The sequence below is a fragment of the Frieseomelitta varia genome, unplaced genomic scaffold (assembly GCF_011392965.1).
Source record: "Frieseomelitta varia isolate USP_RPSP 00005682 unplaced genomic scaffold, Fvar_1.2 scaffold_441, whole genome shotgun sequence".
Lineage (NCBI taxonomy): Eukaryota > Metazoa > Arthropoda > Insecta > Hymenoptera > Apidae > Frieseomelitta > Frieseomelitta varia.
In genome coordinates this window covers 137,921-155,327 of record NW_025110192.1, presented here as the reverse complement: position 1 = coordinate 155,327, position 17,407 = coordinate 137,921, and the positions used below count along the sequence as shown (strand labels likewise).

The 17,407-nt window shown below is 39.0% G+C and overlaps 1 protein-coding gene across 1 annotated transcript in view; it reads left to right on the top strand.

The window, feature by feature from the left end:
- LOC122532187 (uncharacterized serine-rich protein C215.13) overlaps positions 1–12,770 on the top strand; it is a 64,474-nt gene extending 51,704 nt beyond the window's left edge. Inside the window, exon 2 of the mRNA XM_043660738.1 lies at positions 7,015–12,770. Coding sequence (XP_043516673.1) covers positions 7,015–8,871 — 1,857 coding nt within the window. The 3' untranslated portion in view covers positions 8,872–12,770. The remainder of the gene's footprint in view (positions 1–7,014) is intronic.
- The last annotated feature ends 4,637 nt before the right edge of the window (positions 12,771–17,407 follow it).

Genomic DNA, 17,407 nt, shown 5'->3' with positions numbered 1-17,407 from the left:
ATTATATTAATTATTATATTAATATTATTAAATTATTATTATATTAATTATTATATTAATATTATTAAATTATTATTATATATATACTGTAAAGTATTAAATTAATTATTATTCTTATTATTTTTAACAACTCAGTAGCTTGGCTCACGGCCACTTCTGCCACTTCTCAAATCCGTGATTCCTTCGCGATGAGCGTTCGCCTGAGTCTTTGAAAGCGGCCGCACCTGTGCGAGTGGTCGTCATTCATATCTCGGTTACAATGTCTAGGCGAGCAAGAGCAATCGATATCGCTGAATGTTCTCTCGATGCCCGATTAATTTTAGGACCGCGCGACTGGCCGCGATTGTTAATGCGAAGCCGCGATGGGAACGGTGTACCTCGTTACTCACTGTCGTCTTCCAGAGGAGGTCCCTTCTCTTTAAAAAACTAACTTCTCGAATTCGAAACTTACTCAACCATGCGTGGATCAATCGGTTTGTCACCGTTGGATCGTGTTTTATCCTTTTTCTTTTTTATCTTCGCGATCGACCAGAAAGAAGAAGCTGCATTTGAAATTGTAATTGTTAGAAAGTGACGAACTATTTGTCACGTTTATACGTCTGACACGTCGTTTCATTGTATTGAAATAAATCACTACGTCGCGTTAAGGATCCTTTGCCTTCGTGAATTTTTTTTTTTTTTTATGTGTATCATCTACAAACGATTTATTTACAAAGCATCAGTTCAAATAAAATGATGTAGCATTGGAAATGATTATCTTCATTGGAAATGATTATCAGTTTAAATGGTATATTTGGTATGAAATTTTGTTGATTATATTATCTCTAATATTTGATAATATTTCTCTAATATAGTATAATATATACATATAATATAATATAATATAATATTTGATAATATTTCTCTAATACAATATAATATAATATAATACAACATAATATTTGATTTCGTTTGAAACAGTCACTGAATATAGTGTACAGAAATCAATAATTTGAAATTTTAATTTAGTGTATAATTTAGATAATTTGTATATAGTATATAGTATGTAGAATATAACATAAGAATATAATATAACATAATTTGTATATAACATAACATATTTGAATATAATATAAAAATATAATATAACATAATTTGTATATAGTATATAGAAGTTGCAGGATACATAATTTCAGTCTCCTGAAAAATTTCCTTCGCCATTTTATAAACTTTCGTAAGAAGCAGTAAGTCTAGTTTATAGTGAATTGCCGAGTTGACTTAGGACTGTTTCGAGAAATTTCTTTGTTTTCCTCGTGTCGTTATAATTTTATTACAATTTTATTATCATTTTCACTCTAGACGTCTGTTCAAATATCATACTATTAGATATCAGAAATTGTAAAAGGAGGAAGACCTGAAGAACTGTTGGTTAGCTTTAGATACAATGTCCTCTCATTCAGAACAGTCGAGCGCAAAGAGTTAAGAAATCACGGAGGTCTTGAAGATCTCTCACACTGAGAGCCTCGGCATCGCGCGATCCGCTTCTATCTAATCTAATTTTATCGGGCACACGCAATATGTATCAACGTCCAGCTCATTCGCGGCTGAGCTCATTCGCGAGCCCCTTCAAAAAATCACGATTCCTCGACGATGACGAGGCCTAGCTTTAAAATGGCCGCACCTGCATATTGTTTATACACGCTGGAATAAGCCTGCTCCGATCTGGTCCGACGTTTGTCCGCCTCCGTACCCACGCGAATTCCACTCTTTGCGATTCAACTGCTTCATCAGTAGTTCACCAACTACGTATGCGTATCGATTTCGTGTCGAATCGAGTCGTATCGAACCGGGCTGAATCGAAAGAAATTCGCCTGATGACGCGAAACAGGTTCATTCGTTACGTAAATGTTCGACAAAGGTACATTCACCTTCGAACGCCTGTTAGGCGAAGATGACGTTGATTAGATCCGATTGGAACGATGATCGCGTCGAAAGGATCAATGACAAGGACTATCGATCGAGTTTCTTGAACAGTTACAGGTTCGAGGTCACGTTCCTCACCAATACGATTTTTTTCAATTCGAATTCACTGCATTTCTGAAAACACTTGTTGTTAATTAATCAACTGGGAAACGCTCAGTTTCAGCGCGAAACGAAATGAAAATTCAAACGATGCGAGAAGAATTCGTGCCCCGAATCGAGAAGCTAACTTGTGTCAGTTTTAATGACGGACAAGTTAGCCTATAAATTTTTTAAATTAGAAATGTTATTCCTTTAATCGATAAAAATATATTTAAAAAAATATATAACAGAGACACTGTTGGAGATGTTATCTTATCTGAGTATGGAACATAAGCATGTAAATCGCAACTTAAAGAATTTATCCTGCAAATGTAACAGTTAATTTATAATCCGATAATTCTTCCTGCAGCCAACGTGTATAAAACATATTGTGAATAATACCAAATTTATTGAACTGCATGCGATTCAAGAAATTCGATTTCCATTGAAAGGCTGAGAATTCTTGCGACGTTTCTCGTAAAATTTATTACGTTTTGTTGTTGCTCTCTTGGTTAAGTGTTAAAGTAAAGCATATATTTCCCGGTAATAAATAAAATTATAACATTTGGAAAACGTTATTGACTGAAACTGTAAAAACTTGGACGTGATTCTAAGCCCTTCATATCGTACGAAACTAATGAATATATCAGTCATTTCAGCGATGCATCCACGTGAATTTTATATATACATATACAGGGTAGACCAAAACTTTCTTTCCATCTATTTTCTTTTAACAAAACGTCAAAATATAAGAAAAAACTAATTTTATTAATTTTAGTAAGAAATTTATTCCCAAAAGTTNNNNCCCACCTATTTTCTTTTAACAAAACGTCAAAATATAAGAAAAAACTAATTTTATTAATTTTAGTAAGAAATTTATTCCCAAAAGTTTCTACCCACCTATTTTCTTTTAACAAAACGTCAAAATATAAAAAAAAACTAATTTTATTAATTTTAGTAAGAAATTTATTCCCAAAAGTTTCTACCCACCTATTTTCTTTTAACAAAACGTCAAAATATAAGAAAAAACTAATTTTATTAATTTTAGTAGGAAATTTATTTTAGCAGTAAATGATTTTTGGCCCACCCCGTACAAAATATGCGATGTGAGCTGACTGATATATTTATTAATTTCATACGAAGAGCTGAGAATCATGATGTAAAACAATAAATATATATGCACACTCGTTGTTTTACGTCTTTTGTAGGAATAACGTGGTAGCATAAACGCGAATCATCCGCACGGGGGAGTAAGTGGGCGAACCGAATGACCTCATCCGAGGTGTCCACACGACAGTGCGTGTTCCCCTTTCAACAGGAAACCGTTCTAGACCAGTCTCTGCTACCAGTCTCTCTGTCGGTCACTTTATAAATCGAGAGAATACCTCCGGTCCCTGTACAACACGTTGTGCGTTCATTTAATATATAATGTTAATTAAAAATGCAACCTAAAGCAAATATTTTGGTAACAAAATACTTATAAATTTTCAATAGATTTAAACTATAAATTATAAATTCAAAATTAAAAACAATTCTTCTTAATGATAATACTGTTATTATTGTAAATATTATACAAGAATTTATTGATTTGTCTTCATAAAAGTAAATTATATTTAACATTAATTTCTTATTTAATAAATTACTTATAATTCGAATTGATTTTTAAATGAAATTTGGAATGAAAGAATTAATGAAATATATATGTATATATTGTCTCTTATACATATATATATATAAATAAATATCAAAGATTGCATATCTAAAGGATCTTGAGGATCCCAAATGTTCCTTGAACGTGTAAAGGATATTTTAATGATAATATTGTTATGATTGTAAATATTATACAAGAATTTATTGATTTGTCTTCATAAAAGTAAATTAAATTTAACATTAATTTATTATTTAATAAATTACTTATAATTCGAATTGATTTTTAAATGAAATTTGGAATGAAAGAATTAATGAAATATATATCTATATATTGTCTCTCATATATATACGGAAAAAAAATAAATATCAAAGATTGCATATCTAAAGGATCTTGAGGATCTTAAATGTTCCTTGAACGTGTAAAGGATATTTTTTTGGAATCTCACTGAGAATAATATATACACGTATACATATACCTGTTGCAAATCGTTCGATCGCTTTAATACCGTTTCGGATCGTTTATTCAAGTAACATGGCGTAACAAGTTGCGGCCAAAATTCAATTCAGAGCGTCACACTGCGAACCGAGAGCGAAACGACGACGAACAAATCCAAACCGAGGGAGTCCCGACCTCTTTCAAGTTATTAACCTGACTCTCTCGGCTCTCACCGTCGCAAAGAAATACTTTTACGCGTCCTTTTTCTTGCTTCCCTCTTTTTCTCTTCATCGTCGCCGAGCTGTCCGTCTGAATCGCGTAATATACGTATATTAAAACTTTTACAACTCGGTAGAAAGCGTACGGCTCGGTGGGTTTCGCAGTTTCAGCTTGCCGTGCCACAAATTTCGCGAGTTTCAACTAATTCTTTTTAACATAAAGGCAGCGTAACCACTCGGTTCAGAACATTGACGAGAGAATCGCCGAGATTCGTCGTCGTTTGAGGACAATTAAGAGTTTCAAAGCCCCCTCGAGAATTGCGATCAACAGTTAGAGTTTCCCTGTCTCGAAGACACTCGTCGTAGGCATTTGTTGCTTCGCGATAAAGAGATGCAAAAAAATTGACTTGTTTTCAAATTGTATGTACAGATAGTGACAGTAGTTGTTTCGTTGTTTTGTGTGGTAATTTTTTAATTGCACAATTGAAAGAAACAAATTGACAAACGCGCGCGCTAAGGATGCGTAAATATTCCGAGTACGAAGAACCGTTTGCAAGGTGGTGAAGATATATCGCTGCGTATTTTCAAATGAGCGTGTAATTTAAATTTCAGCCGGTGAAGACAAGAACTGGTAATTGCATGTTACGAGTCAGTCAGTGTTTTAAGGAAGCTCATCGCGAAGGTGAGGAGTGCCCTTCGAAATTTCCATGGTCAAAGTCACGCTGTAGATGTACACGAGTTATCTTAATTTACAACGCCGGTGTACATGAATATTAATCGAGACGCTGCTTGTCATTTCATTCACACCTGCTGCGTTATACACGCATGCGAACGATTCTCTCGTGTTCTCGCGAGAGTGGGAAGCATTGCGAAAATAAAAAACGATCCAAGTGAAAATCTTAAATGGCCTTAATCTTAAAATTAATAATTTACGCTTTGTAGGAAAATACTAGCGATAATATTAAAAATAATGTATACATAGGCGATGATACGATACTCAAATAAATATTTATCAGTATATTTTTGAGACTACAGTTGAGAAATCTACTTATCTCCTCTAAACTTCGACGAGAAATGAGTCCTCGAATCGTGTAATACTTGCGAGTTTGTTTACCATTTGATTTCATTTGGATTCGATCGGTCCAATTTTTATATTCTGCATTTTGCAGATATTTCAGTGCAACATACTCTCTATGTCAATGATGGCGAACCTATGACCCACCCAGGCTTTTTAAATGACCCACGCGTTGATTTTTATAAACTTATCATCATATATATAAAAGAATTTTAATTATTTTTCGAACCCCTCTTTTCAAAAAATGTTCAGAAAATTACAAGTATACGGTTAGAGCTTAAAAGTGAGAAATAAATGCATAATTGTGTTTTATGGAGGATTTACGACTTGGCTGCATATACATATAGGTATTTTAAGTCTTAAATGTTATACGAGTTAGTTGTGCCCAAAAAATTTTATACAACGCTTACAATTAAACAGATGTAATAAACACTAAAAAACATACTAGATCCCATTCTCAGAATGGGTAGCTAGTTTTTTTATATAGTAAAAGAGAGAACAGACAAAAAAAAAATATTAAGAAATAAAGTATATATATCTAATGTGTAGTGCAGGGGTACGATGTCACCCCTTTTATATCAATTTGTCGACATCGACATTTATTTTTTGCTCTTCACTTGCAAGAGTAAAAGTTGCAAAACAGAAAAGGAAACGTAAACTTTTTAGAGGATTATAAAAATGAACCAAAAGAAAGTAGTTTTTAACCATCCTCCACTGACTTAATGACCTACGAGCTAGTACTAACAAAAATAATGAACAAAATTTGATCTACTTCTCAAAAAGATTCGGCGTCACTGCTCTGTGTTTTTCTATAACAATGGAACATGTTGAAGTGTCAGTCACAGATTTCGAAAAAATATTTGACACGTTTTTTCTTTTTATCGACAATCGTCCACTAATTTTGTCAGAGTTGCGGCTCCAGAATTTTGTCAAATATTTTAGAAATCACTGAAAATACATGTTTTTGTGCAAATTAATGAAATTAATGTTTTTTAACTACGGATTTAACAGTGTTTAAACAATATATTTAAAAAACCATATTTTTATAATTTTCCCAAGATAATATATTCTCTAATAGTTTTTAAACTATTTTTCACTCTTTAACGTTAACGTGTTGCGGGACTATGTCAAACGTTGCTTCACAGCAAAGTTTTGAAAATAGCAGATGTAAAATAAAAATTCAAAGAAATTTTCAAATTATTCGTTCACGAACTCTTCACTCTTTATTGCGAACCACTATAGTGTTGTGGGACCATGTCAGACATTGTTTCGCAGCAAAATTTCTATAATAGCGTAAAGTGGAAATTTACAGAAATTGCAGAGCATTTTACAGAGTGTCCATAAAGGATACAATTTTTTTCTTTACAATTTCGAAAATTTATTACAAAGGCAAATGAAAAGACAGACAAGTGAAGACTATTACAAAATGAGACGTATATATTTCAGTTTTCTCTTGCCTCGTTTAATACACCTCTGTATAGGCACCACTAGTTGCACGAAATTTTAGTAGTATCTTCGATTGCTCCAGTTTGTTCACTCGACACGGCCGAGTCCTTTTCATAGCATTCCACTGACCGAGCGAAACCGTTTTCCAGGTACTGCTGCAGGCGGCACTGATGTGGGACGAGGTACACGGTGCACCAGCCAAGAGAAACGACATACTCGCGGGCACGGAATTCCTGTCGGTCTTCATAAACGGCGCGATGGCCACGCCGCCGCAGCGGCGCAGGGGTTTCCGGCGCGGAGGTCAGACGGCGTCAGCCGGGGACAGCGCGACAGCGGAGTCGCATCAGCACGAGGCTTCGATCTACCGGATATCGCGGAATCCTGGCAACAGGCAGGTGATCCCGAGGGCGCGGAACACCAGCGGCCGGGAGGAGATTGTGCGATTCTACCCGATAAGTCAGAAAACGTTGGAGAACAGGCAGCAGAATCTGGCGTCGTTGATCGACGAGCTGAGCACCGGCGGCGACTTGTCCTCGACGCGGCTGGCGCCACACAGTCCGACCAGCACGACCACGACGAAGAGCACGTCGACGAGGGGGAACGCGACGAGCAACTCGACGAGCTCGAAAGGAGTCAGCCGGCAGAAAGTCATCGGTGTCAGCGTGACGTCCACCGTCGAAGCCACGCCGTACAAGGTCAGGGTGGAGCACTACGACAACGGCGACGCGACGGTCGTGTCCAGACCGCCGGGCTCCGTCGGAATTTCGTCCAAGGACGTTGCGAGAGAGCTGAAGAATGGCACGGCCACGAGAACCATGAGCACCGCGACAACTGCGAGGACGTTCTCCGGCACTACGACCTCGGCCGTCAACGCCACCACGATCCCCTCGAAATCGTCGTCGACGACGACCACACCGTCGTCGCCGTCCAGCTTCGTCACGGAGGAGCTTAGCAACATCGTCTCGGAGTCGAACAGAAGCGAGTTCTCCGTTGACGAGGGCTCGCCGAGCACCAGCTGGCGTGGTGGTCAGAGTTCCGTCACGCCTGGACCGTCGACCACCTACGCCGAGCATCGAAAGAAGGGGACACGCGGCGATGACAGTAACGGTAGTAACAACGGGACGAGTAACGAGCCGGGTGACATGATCACCCTGCCAACGGAGGAGAACTACGAGCTACCGGAAGAGAACGGCGAGCCAAAGGAGTTGGAGGACGGGGAGGCGCGGTACCAAAGCCAAGGTCGAAAGGCGGGAAGACACTTCGACGCCTCGCGCTACGATCCAAAGCCGGCTACCAAGATGTATAGTTCGGCGTCGAAGGGCTACAAGCCGGCGTACGGCGAGCCAGCCAGGCTGTACAGCGAGCCAGCGAAGATCTACAGCGAACCAGAGAGGATTTATGGTGAACCAGCCAAGGTGTACAGCGAGCCGGCCAAGGTTTATAGCGAGCCAGCGAGGGTGTACAGCGAGCCAGCCAAGGTTTACAGCGAGCCCGCGAAAGTCTACGGTGAACCGGAGAAAGTGTACTCGGAGCCGTCGAAGGTTTACTCGGAACCGGCTAAAGTTTATTCGGAACCGGCCAAGATTTACTCGCAGCCGGCCAAGGTTTATAGCGAACCTAGCAAACTTTACGACTCGGAGGGCCAGCCGTTCACCAATCGACAACCTGGCCAGCCACGGGGCGGCGAGCCGGACGAGCAGAATTACGAAGTCGACGAGTCTGTCAGCGTGAGCAGCAACGGGAACGTCCACGGGCCGCAGATCATGCTCACCGAGCCGTCGAACGCTTCCGAGGTGGAGGACGGGCACAAGGTTGGCTACGTGGTCGAGGGTAGGAACTACAGGAAGTACAGGGTCGAGGAGAGAACACCGGACGGTTTCATCGTTGGTGAATACGGCGTGGTGAGCCACGACGATGGCTCTTTGAGAGGCGTACGTTACACCGCTGACGGCACCATCAATCCTCGACTAATTTACGACGCGCTGATGAAGTTCCTCGCCTTGTGAGACGAGTCAGAATGATGGCGGATGGACAGAATGAAGTGTAACGAAGTCGACGAGACGTTTTCGCGTCGCTTTGCTCGAAGAGTGGCGAGACGAAGCAAATACGACTGATCCTTGCTAACTGCCTCAAAGTAGAATTTTAAGCATTTATCGGGATCTTTGGGGTCCTTGAGATCTTTCCCGATTAGTCGATTAGACGTGAGATCGATGACGGGTGACGAGTCGTGGGAAATCGAAAGCAAATGAAGGGGTTGTATATCTTTGAATGGTTGCACAATTCGAAAGAATTATATTTCATTAAATATCTCGCACTCTGTTCAGTTTCAAAAATTTCAACTGGACCAGATGTGTCTTCGTGAGATTTCGTCAAGCAGATTTTTTTAATTTTTGCACAAAATTTTGCTAGTGCTGGCCAAAGTACAATACGATTTTTAAAACGACTGCTATCTGAGGTTGAGTAAGTTTCAACTCCTTTTAATAAACGAGAAAGAAAATACACGAATCAAAATTTCGTATTAAGATGATAGTCTTCAGAATATCATCGTCAATTTTCATCCAAATTGATTCAGTCACCCTTGTCAGAAATCTAAAAGAATCACAATAACAGAATATACAGAATTTTACAAAAAAATCGTTCTTTCATCAAAGGTATATAACCTCTTACGCAAGTTGATGCGTGTTTTCTATCTGCAAAAACAGTTGTTCTTTAATGAGAGTCCTATCGATTGAAAAAAAAAATACTCGAAACATGAAATTTCAACGATCAACGTGTCATTTAATTTCGATTTTAAAAGAGATCCCTTCGCGAATCATGCCAATCTGTGATTCATATACACGCATCCGAGAAATAATCTATCGAAGATAAAGAATTCAATGTCACCGCGTTAAGGATACCATGTTGACGAATGTACAATGCATTTCGCATAAGTTTCACGAGTAAGCACGACTGCTTGGACTCGTTAGCGTGGATAGTAATCTCTAGTTGGTCGTCACTCCGTCGTTTCTAAGGTTCTGGGAAAAGGTCACAGCAGATTCTCCACTGACTTCCACTGCGATCGGCTCTTTCGTCAGAGATTTCGTTGAAATTATAAAGAACGCACAATGTTAAAGATTGTTCGTCCATGGTTACGAGGAAAGTTCAAGATGTAGTCTGAGCTGACTCTGTCGGGCTTTGTCTTCCGTCTCACAAACAGTAATCAGTGAAACATTCGAAATTGGAAAGACAGCTTTATTTTTGAACAAATTCGAAACTAGAAAACGTCTGAAATTCAGAGAGAATTGAGAAGGTGCTGATAAAATGGAAGAGACAGATATTCGTAACCATCGAATGTTTTGTCAAGATTCCACGATTACTCCAACAATTATTTTAATCATTCAATTACATTATTTCAAAGAATAAATTCGGAGTCAGAAAGTATCTAAAATTCTAAGAGTATTCAACGATTGTTCCAAAAATTATTTTAATCATTCAGTTACATCTATTCTAATAGAATGAAAATTAGAAGAGACAGATATTCCATTATTACTTCAACAATTTTAATCATTCAATTACATTTATTCCAAAGTATAAATTCGGAGTTAGAAAATATCTAATATTCTGAGAGTATTCAACGATCGTTCCAACAATTATTTTAATCATTCAGTTACATCTATTCCAAAGAATAAATTCCGAATTGGAAAACATTTAAAATTTTAGGCGCTGATAGAATGAAAATTGGAAGAGACAGACAATTCGTAAGACCATCGATCGGATGTTTCGTCGGATGTTTCCACGATCGTTCCAACAATTATTTTAATCATTCAATTACTCCAAAGTAAATCCAACTCAATTACTCAATTATTCGAAAGAATAAATTCGGAGTTAAGAATAAATTAGAAAACATCTAAACTTCTGGTAGAATTGAGCCGATGAAGTGAAAAGTGGAAGAAACCGATATTCGTAACCATCGAACGTATGTTTCGCCAAGATTCGACGATCACTCCGAAATAATTAGTCCAACAACAATTCGCTGTCTCGGCCAAAGCGACGCGACGCGGCGTCGACGAAACGAAAACGACTGATCCTCTCGCTCTTGCCAACGCAACTGCCTCAACTGCGATTTAATTATTAAGGATGGCTCTTCTAAGGATCACGCTGACGTTGGGAGAGAAGGAAATGGTCGCTGGACGGGGACAATTCGATCGAGAACGGCGACATATGCGAAACACACGTACACTTGACTGAAATGAAAGTGACTCGAGTATGTTTTCAGTATGGCGAATGTACGAACTTTTGTGCTATTACCCGATGGCCTTTGACGCGATTTCGCGTCTCGAGTCGTACATTTCTTTTCCCTTCGTTTGCCTAGCGATTAAAACGCGCCTTGTCTCGATCAAGCCACCGCCGCGGTTGCGTAAATCTTTTGTGATCGCGTTAGTAAATCTCTCGCGCAAGCGTGTGTCTTCTTCCGAGATTCGTTCAACTGGAAGATGATGGTGCGGTGATGGTGGTGATGGTGATGGCGACACGGTGTCCGGTCGTTCCGTCGACGACGTTGCGACATTTTTCTTTTTTTTTTTTTTTTTCAATTATCGTTATTGGGAAGCGATTCCCTCCAGTTACGACTGTACGCTTATGTCTCTTTCTCTCTCTCTCTCTCTCTCTCTCTATCTATCTATCTATCTCTTATTTAATTTTGTTTCTTTTGATTTTACTGTGTCGCTAAGAGCGATAGAAATTAGCGTGGAAGTTGGCGTACACTCTAAATCGAATGAAAGACTCGCGATAGATGAAAGATGAAAGCAGCGAATGATCCAGGAGTAATCGATCAAATCGATCGCGGCGCTTCCGCGATGAAAAAGCACACCGCCGGAAGTCGCAGCTGCCAGGGCCTCCGTGTCTCGTTCACCTTTAGTTGTCTAATTTATTTCGATCTTGCTCGATGGATCGATGCAGTCGGAAGGCTCCGCCGCTGCGGCTCAAACTGCTGACTCGTCGCGGCAGCGTCCCTTGCGCAACCTTTAACGTTTAAGTCTCTACTCTAGGATAAGCTAGCGTTTTTCTGTTCTTTTCTTTTCTTTTCTTTTTTTCTTTTTCTTTTTCTTTTCTTTTTTCTCTCGACTCAGCCAAGCTCTGCAATATTCTGAAATTCGAGAAATTTATGACCGTTGCTGTCAACGTCGAGCTAGAAACTAGTGACAAATCCTGCGACTTTCCCCCCCCAAATGTTCTCATAATTCGGCAAATTGCTCGGCTGGTAACGACTCGAAACGATCGTTTCTCCACCGAGGTTCAAACGAACAGCGATTTCCCGCGTTGAAGAAGGTAAGAGAAAACTATAGAGCGTAAGACGATAAACGTTTATTTGATTTAGGTTTAAATAGCTCATTCTTCCTCATTACCTCAATCTATGAGATAGTTCCTCCTGCCATTTTAAAATAACGTGTCTCGGCGTAATTTTAACGCGTTAAACTCACCTTAAATTATGTTACACGCGATCTCGATCGTTGCCGCTCGACACATCTGCCCTCGAAACTTTTCTACCCTCTGTCGCGAAGACAGAGAAGAGATTGGTCTCGTAGCGATTCACGGTGCCGTTTCGATTCGCGTCGAAGTCGATGAAACTCGTTCGTTCGAATGTTGCTCATCCTCCGTAGGTTAAGTGCGCGTTCGCATTGTCTCTACACTTTAAACGCGACATGCGGATATAAAGATATTCCGATTGCATGCTATCACAGTTAGGGCGTTATCACACCTACGTTTCACACGATTATGAACGATTATGCCCGTCTCTGTTTTACGTTTAGGCGTACATATACGTCGTAGTCTAATGTCTACTATTAATTAATTACTACGCATAGCGCTGTGCAACCACTGTCATTCGTCGAATGCAACTTTGTAATAAATTCCATTGTCACAATAATCTCCTCTCGTCTCCGATTTTCTTTCAATCCCCGAATGATAAGATTATTATTCTTCTCTCTGAGGAACCTTCGAATGTTCAACGTTAAACGCAACGTTTAGAGGACGAAAGTAATATATCGGCGTCGCTTGTATTTTAATACGCATTCTCGCGTGCATGTAACTTTTACTTACCGTCATTATCGACTATAAAGCTCGACAAACATTTCACAACGTGTACACGCATCGAGTCGAGGAAGAAACTTGTAATTTACCCTCGTCAATATATTCTCTAACATTTAGTCTATAATATTTGGCCGTGCAATTTTCACACTGTGTTTCCGATTGACATGTGAACGTATCGTCACTGTCGAGGAATTTTCTTTTCTTTTCTCTCGCGATCGTTTTATAGTTTGGCTTTTCGAAAAAATAATAAAATTCGCCTGCAAGGTTGAGGACAACCGAGCGTACTCGCTGGTTTACCGCGCTGTGGAACGATTTATGCGATCATTATCGACAGCGAAGGCGATACCGGGTCGACGGGGAATTGTCAGATATTGAGCAATCAATTTGCGAAAATAAGGGACTGCGTCCAAGCCTCGGGACGCGTACGAACACCTAATTCACGCTTATGAGCATTAATTCTTACTCTCGGTTGAGAGCCAACTCGTCGCGACACACAAGAAAAATTAATTCAAGTCAGGAATTAACCAGAAGCTACGGAACTGCGAGACGTGTTATTAAGCGAATGAATAACTTATATATATATATAATAATTATAATTATAATTTATATATATGAGAGTATTATATAAATTATAACTATGCGAACTGTCATATATATAAGCTCTAAGAAAATAATATATATTATAATTATAATTTATATACACTGGATCAGAAAAGTTTCCGTATACTCAATTAGAATTTCTTAATTCATTCATTAGTATACTAAAAACTATTCTTTTAACAAAATATGACTTATAAGATCCGTAAGATAATTTCGCACTGGAATGTTTTCGTACATTTTTGTCGCATCACCAGCATCAAAAAAATTCTTTTATTAGTATACTGAAAACTATTCTTTTAACAGAATATGACTTATAAGTCCGTAAGATAATTTCGCATTAAAAAAATCAACATGTTAGCTTTCTTTTATAATACTAAAAATAGATAATGCAATTGTACAAAATTAGCTAACTCAGGAAAGTTTCCACGCGTAATAATTTTAAAACTGAATAATTTAATAATTAACTGCAACTAATTCAATATATTAATGATTAGTATGGCCTTCAACAATCCATTTTCCATTGCTTCAATACATTCCAGTAAGATGACGTATTCTAATTAAGAAATGCTATCCGAGTGTATGGAAACTTTTTCGATCCAGTGTACATATATACAAATTTTAAGAAAATAACATATACATATATATATATATTATTTTCTTAGAATTATTTGAAAAGAAATTATTATGCGTGGAAACTTTCCTGAGTTAGCTAATTTTGCACAATTGCATTATCTATGTTTAATATTACAAAAGAAAGCTAACATGTTGATTTCTTTTATGCGAAATTATCTTACGGACTTATAAGTCATATTCTGTTGAAAGAATAGTTTTTAGTATACTAATAAAAGAATTTTTGATGCTGGTGATGCGACAAAAATGTACGAAAAAACATTCCAGTTCAAGATCATCGCTGATTAGCACATTAATTTCTATTTAAAAAGAAGTAGATTTTCATTTTGTTCTCTCGCAAGTAAAGAGACCTTTCAAATTCCATCCACGATTTTAAAATACAACATCTCGTTTCTACGATCCTCCATTTATCCAATTTTCCTAGATCCCAACCACATTCATCGAGAACCTTTTTCTCTCTTTTCTTTTTTTTTTTTTTTCAACGGCCCTATTAATCGACGACCCGAGAACAAAACCGGTAGCGTTCAAACCGCTTCGGGAACGATACGCATTTCACGCCTGTCCGATTGCTCGCTGTCTCCCTCCGTAACTGTTTTCTTTTTTTTCTTTTTTTCCTCTCCTTTTCATTCCTCCGTTCGTTGGATTCACCCGTGGGCGATAGAAACGAAATCTCTCTCCGTTCTCGATTAAAATATTCACGCGGTTAGATCGATAAGTTGCGCCGGCGGTGCGTGGAACTGCGGCTGGGCTGCTTCATTATCCTGGCGCCAGACAGGACACTCCGGTGCCCCGATGTGTGCGTCTTTGCGTGTGTGTGTGTGTGTGTGTGTGTTTTAGCTACGGGGGCAGTGAACGTCCTTGGTGTGTTCCTAGGGTCTTTCCTCCTCAGGGTACGTTCGTTGCGCCGCCTCGATATTCTTTCGACGCCTACCCGAAGCCCGTGGCAATCGTAGATCAGGCAGTAAGACGATTTCTATGCTCGATATCGAGGTTTTAACATGGGAATTGCCTTCCCCCGGTTGCTACTCGAAAGTTTTACCGTTCGGTAGAAACGTATTTCCTTTTCTTCTTCTTCTTTTTCATCGTTCGTTTCTAAACGGTTGGATGTCTGGTTGGATCGGAGTGGGAAGTTTATACGTTGGAAGTTCGTTCATTTTCTGATCCTCGAATGAATGTTTTTTTAAATGAAATGGCAGGGTGAAAGGGTTTTTTATGACTCAGCTTGGGTTAGGTTTTTCTGGAAAGCAGACATACAAGTGGTAGTTTGGAACAAAGTGTGTTGTTTTGAGAGAGAAGAAGCTATCAACGTCCAAGTAAGAAGCAATTGAAATCCCTTGTAATTTGAAAGAAAATCGAAATACATCTCGTGTATAAAATCAATAAATAATTTAAATAAATTGCAATTGATAGTACATTCCTCGTTTCATTGAATCGGAGAGTAACTGATATCTTACTAAAGTAGAAAACAAAATATCATCGGTTGTACATTCAATGTAAATGAAAATTTTCAATTTTTTCCGTGTGAAAGATGTTCACGTTGCGAGTCAATTCCAACTGAAACAAACCCCGCGAATAACGTGACGAATATTTTCCCAGCACTTCACGCCTGATCCTCTGCAACCCACGGAGCACGGCCGCGGCGAAATCGGTAAGGTAGAGTATTAACTTACCGTGGCACGGTCAGATTATCGATACAGCCGGCACGATCAAAAGCCCTTTGAGAAGTTGCAATCATCGGTGAGTAAACATTGCCACGTGACTCTGCCACTCGACGAGAGTTATCCACGCTGCACAAAGCGGGAATAAATCGAACGCGAGCGGCAAGGAGGAACGAAACGATGGGGAAAAAAGGACGGTGAAGGAACGACCGGGGCCTGGTTGTGCAAATAATTGAAATACTAATCCCCTTTTCCCGAGGTAGTGACAGTCACCTCGATCGAGCCGGATGGACGGTATTTAAGAGTGCGTGCTCGAGAGGGTGTGACCCCGGAACGATGCGCGCCGCAAAAGCGGAGAGCAAACGCGACACGCACTCGGCCCGCGGCTGTACACGTGACTTTGCATGCGAACACTTCGGGCCACGTTTCTCTGCCTTTTCATTCTCTCTCTTTTGTTTTTTTCTTCTCTCGTCGCTGGACGAACATGCGTCCGACGCACGCGCGCGGTCGAATCGATTTCAAAAATCGTTTGCATCCCGAAGCGGAATAACACGCGAGCCGCGAGAATTGAGAATCTTATATTTATTAACATATGGAAGATATTAATATATTAACATATCAACATATGGAAGAGTCAGAAATATTAGATTAGTAGATAAGTGACTTTTCGTTGAAAACTATTTTTCAATTATTATTATTATTATTATTATTATTACTTTCTTTTGACAATTTAATATAATTTGGTAATTTGAAAATATCGAGCGTGACTCAACATAAAAGTTCCTGAAGGATTAATATTAAAACCGTGTCAGTCGATGAAAGTGTTTAATAATTTCAAATAATATTGAGATTATTTCAATAATATTTTTAATAGTTTCAAGTGATGTATTCTAATAATTATGTTACAGTGATATACACAACAATGGGTGAAACGAAGGTTTTGTCAAAAAAAGAAGAAAAAAGTATTTATGTCTCGTAGCATAAATTGTTCCTAAACAACCTTACATTAATTAGATTAGGAGCTCTCTACAATATTGTATACTCTGTCATTGTAATTAGTATTAATAAACAATTTCAATCGAGATATATCATACAAATTATAATACACGTGGACACGTGCAACTGAAGTCGTGACGCAAATCAATCAAGATCATTTAAATCTTCAAGAATATTGAAGTATCCGTATTTCATTATTCGTGATAAGCTTCCAAGAATAAAATACTATCAAAATTTCTCCACACTGTCATCGAACAGCCGTTTTCTTAAAACGATCAAGCAAGGAACGCGGGCACGAACTCTGTTTGTGGACTCTGGGTGAATCACGTTTGAGAGGGAAACGCGCGATCCACGTTTCTTCGGTCCAACAATAGGTCGAAATACGGAACAAGGCGCTCGGAACCTCGAATGACCGCCTACGGTGGATAATGAGGAAGAAATTAGTGGTGCGTGAAGGTACGAAGAGGCCACCTGTGTGCGCCTCTACCCTCTGCCGGGGTAAGACGCTTGTATTTGAAGCGGGCTCGGTGAAACAGCCACTCGTACATATCCATCGTCCTTCATCTCGCGTCGTCACTCCTCCCACGCC